The sequence below is a fragment of the Bos indicus genome, chromosome 25 (assembly GCF_029378745.1).
Source record: "Bos indicus isolate NIAB-ARS_2022 breed Sahiwal x Tharparkar chromosome 25, NIAB-ARS_B.indTharparkar_mat_pri_1.0, whole genome shotgun sequence".
NCBI lineage: Eukaryota > Metazoa > Chordata > Mammalia > Artiodactyla > Bovidae > Bos > Bos indicus.
In genome coordinates this window covers 19,227,673-19,241,855 of record NC_091784.1, presented here as the reverse complement: position 1 = coordinate 19,241,855, position 14,183 = coordinate 19,227,673, and the positions used below count along the sequence as shown (strand labels likewise).

Sequence of the window (14,183 nt, the reverse complement as noted above, 5' to 3'; positions counted from 1 at the left end):
CTCAGACTGAAAATGACCCTAATGTCCACCAACAATAGGATGGTAAGAGAAACTGTGATAGACCCACAGAATGGAACACTATACAGACTTCTAATATGTGCAGTAATATGGACAGTATTCACAGAGAATATATTGAATGAAAGAAGCCTGACACAAAAGATTACATGACGTTCAAGAAGAGGCAAAGTAAATCTATGGTGATAGAGGTTAACAATGAATAATCTATGGAGTGTGAACAATGACATGAGGGGTATGGCCTGTTTCTGCAATGCAAGTAACATTTTATATCTTGATCTGATGGTGATTACATGGCTATGTGTTGTGGACTGAATGTTGTGTCCCCCCACAATCCATACACTGAAGCCCTAAGCCCCAGTGTGATGGTATTTAGAAGTAAGTCCTTCAGAAGACAATTGGGTTTAGATGCAGTCATGAGGGCGGGTCCCTCATTGTGAGATTATTGTCCTTATAAGATAAAGAAGGAATACCAGGGCTCACTCTCTTTACTGTATGAGGATATAGCAAGAAGGCAGCCCAGAAGAGAGTTCTTACCAAGAACCCAACTATACCGGCAGCTTGAGCTCAGATTGCCAGGATAATGAGGAAATAATTGTTTGTTGTTTAAGCCACCCATTCTATGGAATTCTGTATAGCAGATGAGCGATTAATAAAAGGTCTAATGCAGGTAAATCATTTTCAAGCTACACACTTAAAATGGTTACACTATAGACACACACATACACACACATGCACAAGACAGCATCATCTCTAGTAGTCCATTCCTCTGTATTACACTCAGTTCACTGTCATCTATCTGATACTTGATACCAGAGCAAGGGCCCATTAAATGAAGGAATGTTAAATGAAGGAATGACCCATGATGCTTGTCTCCTGAATATAGTCCTTTTAATTGTGTATGTGTCTGTCTCCTTTCCCAGACCATGAATTGCATGAGGGCAGGAACCATTTCCATCTTGCTTACTGAACACTTTCTATCCGCATGGCTAAGCTTAGTAAAAATTAGATGAATTGAAAGAAACTTCAAGATGGGCTCCCTCTGACCATCCGGTGCAAACTGGATCTTCTCTTACCTTCAGAATGATCACTGGATCAAACTTTGGCAAGAGATGGATAAATGTGCATGCTCCTGACGTCCAGGGTTCCAGAAGTGAGCCCAAAATGTTCACTATCCAAGCTGTGTCTGATATAGGCCATATTATGTCAGAGGCTTGCAGGTCTGTCCATTTTCTGAGAACACAGAGGAAAAACATATATGAGTGCATGTGGGTGTGGATGGAGCATGAGTATGTGTATACGTGGGTAGAGGTAGGTATGTGTGCAGAGGAGTGTGTGTACCTGAATGTTTGCATATGTGTATAGGTATATTAAGGTATAAGCAAGCAGGGGGAAGGAGAGTTGTTCTATCCACATGTCCTATCTCAAGAGCAGGTGCCTGTTCAGAAGGTGTGACTCCAGCTCCCATGACTCAACAGCTAACTGGGTCTCATTTCCACTTTAACTCCAGTACTGAGTACAGCTTGTGGCCTGTGATAACCACTTAGGAAATGTTTACTAAAAAAAGACACCTAAGTGGATATTCTAAAAAGTGGCCTTGCCTGCAAGTTGAACTTTGGCTGCATAGACCTTGGTTGGTTCTCTTTTTTTTTTTTTTTGAGCATCATGAATTTCCTGAGCACAACTGAGGGTCTCATGCAGAGTGACACTTGTAACCTTTCTCTTTTTAGGCCAGAATTTAAAGTATTAAGCTTGTCTTAAAGCAAAAATACATGAACCATGAACTTCCAGATGCTCAAGCTGGATTTAGAAAAGGCAGAGGAACCAGATATCAAATTGCCAACATCCACTGGATCATTGAAAAAGCAAGAGAGTTCCAGAAAAACATCTATTTCTGCTTTATTGACTATTCCAAAGCCTTTGACTGTGTGGATCACAATAAACTGTGGAAAATTCTGAAAGAGATGGGCATACCAGACCATCTGACCTGCCTCTTGAGAAACCTATATGCAGGTCCGGAAGCAACAGTTAGAACTGTACGTGGAACAACACACTGGTTCAAAATAGGAAAAGGAGTATGTCAAGGCTGTATATTGTCACCCTGCTTATTTAACTTATATGCAGAGTACATCATGAGAAACACTGGGCTGGAAGAAGCACAAGCTGGAATGAAGACTGCTGGGAGAAATATCAATAACCTCAGATATGCAGATGACACCACCCTTATGGCAGAAAGTGAAGAGGAACTCAAAAGCCTCTTGATGAAAGTGAAAGTGGAGAGTGAAAAAGTTGGCTTAAAGCTCAATGTTCAGAAAACTAAGATCATGGCATCCGGTCCCATCACTTCATGGGAAATAGATGGGGAAACAGTGGAAACAGACTTTATTTTTCTGGGCTCCAAAATCACTGCAGATGGTGACTGCAGCCATGAAATTAAAAGATGCTTACTCCTTGGAAGGAAAGTTATGACCAACCTAGATAGCATATTCAAAAGCAGAGATATTACTTGACAACAAAGGTCCATCTAGTCGAGGCTATGATTTTTCCAGTGGTCATGTATGGATGTGAGAGTTGGACTGCGAAGAAAGCTGAGCGCCGAAAAATTGATGCTTTTGAACTGTGGTGTTGGAGAAGACTCTTGAGAGTCCTTTGGACTGCAAGGAGATCTAACCAGTCCACTCTAAAGGAGATCAGTCCTGGGTGTTCTTTGGAAGGATTGATGCTAAAGCTGAAACTCAAATACTTTGGCAACTTCATGCGAAGGGTTGACTCACTGGAAAAGACTCTGATGATGGGAGGGATTGGGGGCAGGAGGAGAAGGGGATGACAGAGGATGAGATGGTTGGATGGCATCACCGACTCAATGGACATGAGTTTGAGTAGACTCTGGGAGTTGGTGATGGACAGGGAGGCCTGGTGTGCTGCGATTCATGGGGTCACAAATAGTTGGACACGACTGAGCAACTGAACTGAACTGAACTGAAAGCAAAAATAATTTAAGCTGCATAGAAAGAACTTCCTTGTGGCTGGGAATTACCATAGAATATGTCCCGTCCTAAAGATGATTGCTACTTTCACCCACAGCCAGCTCTGTAGAGAAATTAGGTCATAGCCAAATGGAATCAAATTTTCGAGGGTGAGTGGGAATTTAATATATTAGCTACATTTATTTATCTTTCCATCTTTTGAAACTGTTTTTCTTACTGTAGCTCTTCTATTAAATAATTTCTATGAAATTTAATTTTCTGATGCCATAGGCTCATAGATAGGACATTTAAGTTTTTGAGGTCTTTTGCATTAAAGCATTTTCTAGTTCTAATAAAATTAGCATGGCAAGCAGGATCAACTGAAAAAATCAAGATCTCTTGTTATCATTGCATGACAATCTTAACACACTATTTTCTGACTCCACTGATGAGGTTGATGTAGAGTGAAAGAAAAGACTAAATTATGAGATCCAAGATACAGAAATTCTGAGATCTCAGTTCATATTATTAATCCAATTACAGATCCCTATTTAATGAATTTGAAAAGTAATTTGCTACTGACAAAAACAGCCTCTTGGAATGTGGACAGCATCAAAGAAAATTACTAACATTCCAAAGGACAAGCTACAGGTCAGTCTTGGGAAAAAATGCATATCAACCTTGTGCTAAGCACTCAAGCTAATAGATACACTGCTCAAAGCACTGAAGAGGTTTTGTGATCTCTTGTTATCGATGACAGAAATGTTCTACCACGGGTCACTGGATACCCAGCTTGCTAAGCCATGTTCCCCCTTGCCCTCCTTCCCAACTCTGTTTCTCAGAAGTGCCACATGGTAACCTATTTATTTCAAGAGAATTGAATTTGAGTTCAGAAACATCTCAAGGTCTAGTCACATAGTTTCCAGAGAGAAAGGACTCTTCTTACCCAGCATCCATCTTGGCCTTTATTCCTAGGCTTGAGTGGGAGTGTTCTGCCATCTTAGGAAGGCCACTTGTTCCACTGGTGAAGTAGATGGCAGCTGCTTCTTGGCTCCCAGTCTCCACAAAGCAATGGGTAGTAGATGCTTTCCTGACAACAGTGACAGATTGTCACCTAGTAAGATCTGCCCTGGACCCCAGATGTCTTGGTGACTCATGCCTTCCCATCTTCCCTCATACTGGAGAGGCAAGTCAGCTGACACACTCTAGAAGGGAGGCTTATGAGTGGATAAGATTTTGAGACTTTGAGTCAGTCAGACTTGGGTTTGAACACCACTCAAGTTTGATACTTTGTTAACCATGTCACTCTAGATTATTTATTTAACTTCTCGGAGTCTCATTTTCCATATCTGAAATATGGGATCAATATAACACCCAACTCAGAGCTATTGAGAAAGTTAACTTTAACACAAAGGAAATGGCAACTTGCTTTGAGAACTCAGTGAATGTTAATTTGCTTGTTGTTGGAAGCCACAGCATGACAGCAGGTGCACAGGAGATGCTCAGTTAGTGTAAATTTTCCCAATCTACCCTTTTGTAGTCCCTAGAAGCATTTACTCCTCTTTGGAGTCTCTCAAAGCTGCTGTTATGTTGTCTATTTCCCTGACAGTTATATTAAAGACTGTAACACTAGAAAGAAAAAGCTTACACCCTCCCTAGGAATTTCCTAAGGTATTGACTCTAGTGTGGAGATTTCAGACATATGAAAGGGAGACTTTTCTGGCCAATCATGTTATAGACGGCTGGCAGCCTCATTTAGGGATGCAGAAGATGGGAAAAGGAGTCTAGAAACCCTGTGTACCAGCCATCTCCTGTGTTTTACCACATACCCTCTCAGCTTTACCTCTTATTCAACACAGTCAAAAGCTCTGGGTGAGTTCCAACTTGCTGTTGCTTCTACTGCGAGCCACAGTGAGGTGAGGCACTCTGTGCCTCCGGCCTTCATTCTCTGTCACCACCATGGCATGGGACTCTGAGCCTATCCTGCACGCATGTATGTGCAGCCCGGAGTGTGGGGTAAATAACATCTCTGGGCAGCCCTCTATGAATGCAGGTTAAGGGCTGATGGGTCAGTGTTTGTCAGTCCTTCAGTAGATAATCCTGAGAGGCATTCTGTGTGCTCCTCAAAAGGTCCCTGCAGATCAAGGCCCACTTATGCTGTGCAGTGACTCAATAATAAAGATAATAAACTCTGTATTAACTCTTACTTCTTTCCTGCTTAACTCTCCCCCATCATACACACTGCTCCTCAGACTTCCCAAATAAAGAACCTGCACATAAGTGCAGGTTTCCATCTTTGGTAAAAGCTCAGGCTAAGACATGTTGATGGGCTTCCCTGGTGCCTCAGTGGTAAAGAATCCACCTGCCAATGCAGGAGACGTGGGTTCGATCCCTGGCCTGGGAAGATCCCCTGGAGAAGGAAATGGCAACCCACTGCTGTGTTTTTGCCTGGGAAATCCAATGGACAGAGGAACCTGATGGGCTATAGTCCATGGGGTCACAAAAGAATTGGACAAAACAGTGACTAAACAACAAGACACATAGATACTCACCACAGTAGTGTCTTGAAGTCCAGCCACCCATCCCGTTTTTTCTCAGACACCAATAGTTTCGTTTTCAGAGAAGGGCACTCAGGTGCCACAGTGTCCACTATCTCAGCCACCTCATCCCCAGCCACAATGGCCTTGGCCTTAGACACCTGCAGCCTATAGAGAATGTCTTTGGCTTTCATCTGGATGGTCCCAGGCATGAAGACAAGGCCTGGAAAAAGTCAAATGGCTTAAAGACAGAACTGGAAGGGATGCTTAATTTCTCCCCTAGAGAATCCTAATATGAACAGCCAGTGGGGAGCAGCTGGGTTAGGGGAGGTTGGGGTGGTGATAACCAATGGGGAGTATCAATAATAAAGGAACTGGGGACCAGAGAGTGATTTAAACACAGATGTCCCTGGGGTTGTCAGAGCTGTAAGGAGTCTACTGAGACTGAGAGAAACCGAATTGCCTGCTGTTACAACATTGGTAGTCTAAGGCCACTAACACACACATACACACACACACACACTGCCCTATAGAAGTTTGCTATATCCAAACAATCATATATAGTAACTAAAATATTAGAGCCTTAAAAGAACTTGCAATTGTCCATGCGATTCCACGGTGCTCAAGGTCCTGACTATCTCAAGCATGGGACACTGAATTTTCTTTGGGAAGAGCACTCCTAGGTTTTTGTTTTCTATCTTGATGAGACTTTTGTGACTTTGCTTTATTCTTCTGGATAATAATTAGACTGTTTCTCACCTGTCATAAAGCTGCTTTCACATGCTCTTCCTGGTTATTAGTCTCCACCTCTGGCTTGCTCTCTCCCGCTCTCAACACTTCAGGATCCACACTGCAGACCCATTACCACCTCAACTGTCCCTCCATCTCCTGCTCTGAGTTCTCCTTCCCTTCAGACCATTATCTCTCAGTGTGTCACTTTGGGTGACTTTTCTCTCATGGCCTGCTCACTCCTCCCATGGGCTACCTGCTTCTCTAGCTGTGTTCAGATTCCTCTGATAACTCTTACTTTCTTTTTTTTTTTTTTACCACACTCACATTTTCCTCCTTATTGATGAGAATGCTTGTTGTGTGTGAAGAAGACCAGGAAAGATAAGTTGTAAATGAGGGATACTGGTGTTTCTTGAGGCTCTTTCACTTCTCATCTCTTATATCTAAAAATTGATAATTTTTAAATTTTTGTCTGCATCTCAGATGTTATGCCCTTAAATCCCAGCTATTCACTTCTCATCACTTCCTTTTTATCCATATATTTAAAAAATTGAGATATAACTGACATACAATAATTTATTTATTTGAAGTATACAGATTAATTATTTGATATACCTATATACTAGAAATGAATACCACAATAAATAAATAAATATTAAATAAAAATAGATAATTAATAAATACTACCTTATGTCATCTATCACTATACATGACTACACTTATTTTTTATCTTGTGATGAGAATGTTTAGAATTTACTCTCTACAATACATATTGTTAACTATAGTGATCATGTTTTATATTATACACCTAGGACATGTTCATCTTATAACTAGACCGTCTCCCCCCTTCTTGAACATTACTTGGGTGCGCCTAACTCAACAGCTTCCAAATTGAAATCGTCATCTTTCCCTGATTTCCCATAGCTGCTTCTCACTGTGAAAAAGACTACTGCATCCACCCAGTTGCCTGAGTGACTCTGACTTCTCCATCTCACACGATTTCTTCCTCTACCTAATGTCATTCATCAAAAAAAATCTTGCGATCAGTTTTCTCAAATCCAACCACTTAACTTCATTTCTACTTCCCCATCCAAATTGAAATCACTATCATTCTTTGTCTCCTATTTGAATTCCTCAACCCCATTCTTTCCCTCCTCCATCCCATTCTCCATGCACCATCCAGAGTCACCATCTATACATAGAAAACAATCATGACATGTAATCAGTTTATGGTTTCCATTCCTCACTGCATAAGGACCCAGTACCCTTCCCTTGCCATGGCTTACAAGATTCTGCCAGTTTAGCACCTGTCCATCTTTCCAGACCCATTTGCCATTACTTTCTCTTTGCTGCCTGGGCTGTAGGCACACAAATCATCACTCCAGGTTCGTTCATGATTTTCAGGCTTCCCTCCCCTCTACTGTTCCCTCTGCTTGGAGCACTCCTCCTCTCTTCCTCCTTTCCTGGTTCAATCCAACTTGTCCTTCAGCTCTCAGACTAAATACTACTTCTACTAAGACTTTTGTAAACCTCTCAGATTAGTCTGTTTGGGTCTCCTTTTATAGCAAAGATCAGCAATTTTTTTCTACAAAAGGCCAAGCAAATGTCAAATATCTTAGGCTTTATGTGCCAGAGGCTCTCTGTCCAAATTATGTTAGTCTGTTATTATAGTTCAAAAGCAATCACAGATAATATACAAAAAGGGCATGACTGGGTTCTAATAAAACTTCTTATTTATGAAAACAAGCTGTGGGCTGGATTTGCCCTATAGGTAATAGTTTGACAAATATTTTGTATAGGTTCTTATAGAACCTCATGCCACTTATCAAAACTGTGATTCAATAGTTGTATATGCAATTAATAATTTAAAGCAGCTGTCTTTCTCCAGAGATCTGTGAGTCCCATAGACTCTGTTTTGTTTACTCTGTATTAGCAACCAATTAGTATAGTGCTTAGGGCATAGTTGGCTTAAATAAATGGGAGAACAGTGGTGTCTCTATATGACGAGGGACCACATGATAGGTGGAGGGGGCATCTTTTGGGAGGAATGATTGCATTTCTCTGCCACCACTTTCCTTCACAAGGGAGATGGTGCCCCGCTCAGATGGTCAATCACCAACCTGCCCGCATGCAGCCAAGGATCACCAGCCACCACTCAGGCACTCGGGGCAGCACCACTGTCACACGGTCCCCACGCTGCAGACCACATGGCCCTGCGAAGACGTTGGCTGTTTGTTGACTGAGTTCACTCAGTTGGCTGAAGTTCCACATTACCTCATCTCCGTTGCCATTCACCCACCACAGGGCTGGGCCAGGGGGTCGCTTGCCAGCCTGAAGAAAGAAAAGGCCTAATGATTAAGGTGGGCTGGTACACAAGCATGTGAAATAAATTCCCATCTTGGAACTGCCGCAGTGGTGCTTAATAAGCGTTTTGATCCCAGGACTCCTATACACTCTTAAGAAGTATTACAATCCTAAAAAGCTTTATTTATAAGCCTTTTATTAATATCTCTCAATGTTTGTTAGAAATTAAACTGAGAAATTATATACATGTGTGAATAAATCCATTATTGTTGTTGTTTTTGCTCAGTCGCTAAGTCATGTCCAACTCTTGGCGACCCCATGGACTGCAGCACGCCAGGCTTCCCTGTCCTTCATATCTCCTGAAGTTTGCTCAAAGTCATGTCCAGAGTTGGTGATGCCATCCAACCATCTCACCCGCTGTCATCCCCTTCTCCTTCTGCCCTCAATCTTTCCCTGTATCAAGATTTTTTCCAATGAATTGGCTCTTCACATTTGGTGGCCAAAATATTGAAACTTCAGCTTTTAAATATAACAGTAATAAGTCCATCATATATTAACACAAATAAGATATGTTTTATTGAAGAAGTAAGTATACTTTCTGAAACAAACAAAATATAATGAGAAGAGTGGCATTATTTTATATTTTTGCAAATCTTATTAATATCTTCCTTAATAGAAGACATTTGGATTCCTTTATTTTTCTGTATTTACTTCGTTGTAGCCTCTGGAAAATGACACAGTATACTTCCGAGAGAATAAGAATTAAAAAGGCAAATATTACCTTAGATTTATCTATCTATCTCTATGTATTTATTTTTTATTGTGGTAAAATATGCTGTGCTTAGTTGCTCAGTCATGTCCAACTCTTGCAACCCCATAGATTGTAGCCTGCCAGGATCTTCTGTCCATGGGGATTCTCCAGGCAAGAATACTAGAGTGAGTTGCCATGCCCTTCTCCAGGGGATCTTCCTGACCCAGGGATCCAACCAGGGTCTTCTACATTGCAGGTGGATTCTTTACCAACCAAGCTACCAGGGAAGCCCATGGTAAAATATACATCACATAAAATTTACCATTGTAGCCATTTATAAAGTACACGGTTTGGTGGCATGCATTTATACTGCTGTGTAATCACAACCATCATTTGTCTCCAGAACTTTTTCATTGTCTAAAACTGAATCTGTGTATTCATTATACAATGACTCCCCAGTCCCTCATCTCCCAAGTCCCTGGTAGCTACTATTCTACTTTTTGTCTCTGAATTTGACTACTCTGCTGCTGCTGCTGCTAAATCACTTCAGTCGTGTCCGACTCTGTGCGACCCCATAGACAGCAGCCCACCAGGTTCCCCCGTCCCTGGGATTCTCCAGGCAAGAACACTGGAGTGGGTTGCCATTTCCTTCTCCAATGCATGAAAGTGAAAAGTGAAAGTGAAGTCCCTCAGTCGTGTCCGACTCTTAGCGACCCCATGGACTGCAGTCTACCAGGCTCCTCCATCCATGGGATTTTCCAGTCAAGAGTACTGGAGTGGGGTGCCATTGCCTTCTCCATTGACTACTCTAGGTACCTCATATAAATGGACTCACACATTATTTTTCCTTCTGTATCTGGCTTATTTCACTTGTCTATAATGTTCATCTATGGTGTATCATATATCAGAATTTCGTTCTTTTTAAAAAATGTTGTGTAGATATGCCAATTTTATTTATCCACTAGTCCATTGATAGACATTGGATTGTTCCTACATTTTGGCTACTGTGACTAATACTACCATAAACATGGTGTATAAATATCTCTTCAAAACCCTGCTTCTGATTCTTTGGGGTACATACACAACAATGGAAAAACTGGATTATACAGTAACTATTTTTAATTTTTTGAGGAAATATATTGTTTTCCACAATGGCTGGACCATTTTACATTCCCACCAGTGTTGCAAAAGAGTTCCAATTCTTCTTAGTTTTGTTTTGAATTGTTTTCATTTTACATATTCCCCGGGGAAAAGTCTCAGGAATCCTCAGGGTCTCCATATCATAGTTTGAAAGCACTAATGTCAAGTCAAAGAGAAAAAATTTATTTGTAATTGTATTAGATATTTCAAAATTCCTCTTTATAAGGGTTGACTCATTTTGCACTTTGATCAGTACCTGTGTCTATTTCCTCATAGTTTTGTCAACAGAGTATGTTGACAAAATTTTTATGTAACTAGTAGGTAAGATATATTATTTCAGTGAAGTTTTCATTTGTGTAACTATTACTATGAGTGAAGTTGAGCATTTTTTCTTATATTTAAGGGCCTTGTGAGTTCACTTTTCTGTGAACTGTTTATATATTTGCCCATATCTATTTTTGATTGCATCTTTTTATTCTTGATTTCTAGGAGCTCTTTTTGCATTAGAGATATTAACTTTTGGCTCTTTTATGAGATGCATATCTTTACTCTGATTGTCATTATTTTAAATTTTGCTGACAGTGTTTGTCAATGGAAATTTGTTTTTTTGAAATGTACATATATTTAGTAAATCACTTATTTTATGAATTCAGGATTTTGAGTCATGGTAGTAAAGACCTCCTTCATTATTCTAAAGAAGTATAACTTCAAAATAAAAGCCAGAAATCTAAATTTTTATTTGAAAAGTTTCAACTTTAAAATGTTTACCAATTTTTTTTTTTTTTTTTTAGAGAGCCCTGCACCATGGGCTATGTTTAGCCTAGAGGCCTGGCATTTGCCATTTCTGTACTAAAGTTATGTCATGGTGTTGAGACATCACAACTATGATTCCTTCTGATCATCATTCTTTTAAGCCCATGCTAATAGAACCACCTCTTCTGCTACCCTAGCCAGAATGAATCCTTTCATCTTCCATAAAGGTCCACTGAACTCAGGTAAAGTCAATCATTGTGTCAGCAATGAATGGAGCAGAATTCTGGAAGTCCAGGCTAGGAAAGAAAATTTAGGAATTTTTGTATCACTCTCTTCTCTGATGCCTCATGTTGGAATCCTTTTGACACTCCCTGCCTAAAAATCATTCTACTTGTGTATCCCTAATGACAAGGACACATAGCTTTCTGAGAAAACTGACTCAGTCTTTCGTTGATGCTGGTTTAACAAGAGAATGCTGATTTTTCTTTTATTAAATACAAATTTACTTCCTCTATGACTCCAACTCGCTAGTCCTTGTTTCACCCTGGGAGGTCACAAGAGAGAATGTGGAGGAGTATGTTCAGGTCAGCTGTGCGTTTCAGCTGTCTGAGGTGTGGCAGTTCCCAGATTGCTCCACCCTGCATCAGTTTCCTGAACCCTTCTTTCAGCCAAGCTCATGTTCTCTTGTTCCTACCCTATGCACCTTAATGGAAGATGGACATCTTGTTCACAGCTCATTATAGTGCCTGACACATAATAAGTACTCAACAAATACTTATTGAATGAATGGATGAACTAGTGAACTCAGCCAAATTTTCCAACTGTGTGCCTCTTTTCCACCCCATTACCTTCTCCATGCCAGCCCAGTGATCTATCACATCAGTAGCAAAGTTAAATTTGGCAGGAACTTCCTGGTGTCCCCACTGCAGCGATGCCAGTTGCCTAGTATGAATGCGGATAGTGTGATTGGACATCTGAGACCTCCATAGGATGCAAAGTGCCTGGAGTTGCCGCCCCCAATGCATGTTCAAACCTATGAAGGAAAGAAAAGACAGAGGTGAGTCTGTAGAGTCAGCAGTTGCTTAAGGAGCCCCATTCCAACCTTACAGGATTCTTCCAGAAATTAATTTGCTGTGATTATAAGTGAACTGGAAGTCAGCATCTATCTTAGTCACCTTCTGATGTACCATTCTCTGAAAACACAGCACCTGCTCTAAATCCTATTTTTCCAGCACCTCTGACAGTTTTGTGAACACCCAATTCCACACAATAAATCCTTTTGTGCTTAAAACACAGTAGTGTGGTAGATTGAATTGTGATTACCAAAAACTCCGTGTGCATTCTGGAGAAGAGTGTGTATGCACCTCTCGTTGACTTTGGCTTGTCCATAGGACATGCTTTGGAGAATGAGATATGAGTGGATGTGCTTGTGTACTTGGTCAGAGACTCTTGCATTTATGCCCTCTGCCATGAAAATGGCCTCCCTGGTGGCTCAGATGGTAAAGAATCCTCCTGCCAATGCCGTGAGAACAGCATATCCCAAGTGAGCCGACCTCCAGCCTGGGTCCCAGAACGCATGTTGACTTGAGCTGAGCCTAGTAGAGCCACAGATAATTTCCAGACTCACAGGAAAATATTTTTGGATATAAGCATCTGAGATGTTCAGGATGATTGCTATCATGGCAAAAACTGACTAATACAAGCAGCATTTGTTTTCTTTAACTGATACTTGACTGAGATATCTTGAGTACTATGTATTCAGCACACAGGACCTGACAAATAGCATTACTTTAGAAATTATAACTGTTGGGATTTTCATTTCTGTCTCTGCATTGGCTTCAGGCAAAGTAGTTCAAAATCTACTGGTCTCTGATTTCCAACATGTGCACCTTGATGAGGATTGCAGAATTTAAGTGTAATGACCTTTGACGCAAGGAATCCAGCCAGTAGTTCCTCCAGCTGGTCAGATTCCCACTTCCTGTTGTTTGGGCAGTAGCGGTCAGAATGCTTAAGGTCTCTTAAAGACCTTCCTGTCTTTTCTAAATGAACAAAAAGTGAAGATTTCCTTACCAGCTCCCAGGCAGGAAATTCTTTTGCCTTTCTACATGCTGATTCCTCTCTCTTTCCATACCTGGCTCATTCTCATTCTTCCGGCCTCACCTTCTCTTAGAGCCCTCCTTCCCTGACTACCACCCAACTTCCATCCCAATTTGACCACCTTTCTCTCAGTCACCCCAGTCCTTCCCTTTTGCTGTGCTAAACACTCCCTTTTCCTTTGCCCACTGCTGCCTCCTCACTAAGACCTGGCAGACCTTTCTTGGTCCCTAGAGATTGCAGACTACTTTTCCCTGTGGATTGTCATTCTCCTCACCAGTCATGACTTCTAAAGATTGGATAGTGCCATCATGAAGCATGACTCCATCTGTTCATTCCTCACAACGTGCTTACCTGCCAAGTCCTTTCAAGGAAGTCTCTCTGGAGATCTCTTGGTCTCCGTCCTGAACAGACAGCACCAGAACCCCTGTCGCCTTGGAGGATGGCACAGCTAATCAGGCAGATAGCTCGAGAATCCCTACAGCATTCAAAGAGGGCACAGCTAATCATTAACTGAGGCTAACTCAGGATAACACCAGTCCTCCTAGTTATGTTTATGGATTTCACAGTCCTAGAGCCTTGGATCCAGCCAGGAACTAGTCTTTCAATCCAGGAGATCAAAAGGAGATTTATGCACAAGACTGACAGCAGGTTCATCCAACATGAACAGGAGCTCCTGACAGGAAGGCAGGAACAGAACTCACACAGAGTTGATGTACATCCTGTCCTCTCATTTCCTTCAGCCCTTTCCTTCACCTGATTTTCCTCTTATTCTTGGTGTCTATTAATAATTCCTCCTCATCTCCTTTATTCACACTTGGTGCATGATTCTATCCACTATCATAGCTTGAAACCCAATTGCCTCGCTGATGACCATTCATGTGTCTCCAGCCT

General features: G+C 41.3%; 1 protein-coding gene across 5 annotated transcripts in view; it reads right to left on the bottom strand.

Annotated features, from left to right (window-relative positions):
• Window positions 1-13,793, bottom strand: part of LOC109578666 (acyl-CoA synthetase medium chain family member 2B) — a 48,855-nt gene extending 35,062 nt beyond the window's left edge. For all 5 annotated transcript variants that reach the window (XM_070779755.1, XM_019988080.2, XM_070779754.1 and 2 more), the window contains exons 1-6: window positions 13,644-13,793; window positions 12,044-12,228; window positions 8,368-8,578; window positions 5,534-5,741; window positions 3,928-4,071; window positions 1,092-1,248 (exon numbers count right to left, since the gene is read on the bottom strand). In XM_070779755.1, coding sequence (XP_070635856.1) covers window positions 1,092-1,248; window positions 3,928-4,071; window positions 5,534-5,741; window positions 8,368-8,578; window positions 12,044-12,220 — 897 coding nt within the window. In that variant the 5' untranslated portion in view covers window positions 12,221-12,228; window positions 13,644-13,793. The remainder of the gene's footprint in view (window positions 1-1,091; window positions 1,249-3,927; window positions 4,072-5,533; window positions 5,742-8,367; window positions 8,579-12,043; window positions 12,229-13,643) is intronic.
• Between the last annotated feature and the right edge of the window lie 390 nt (window positions 13,794-14,183).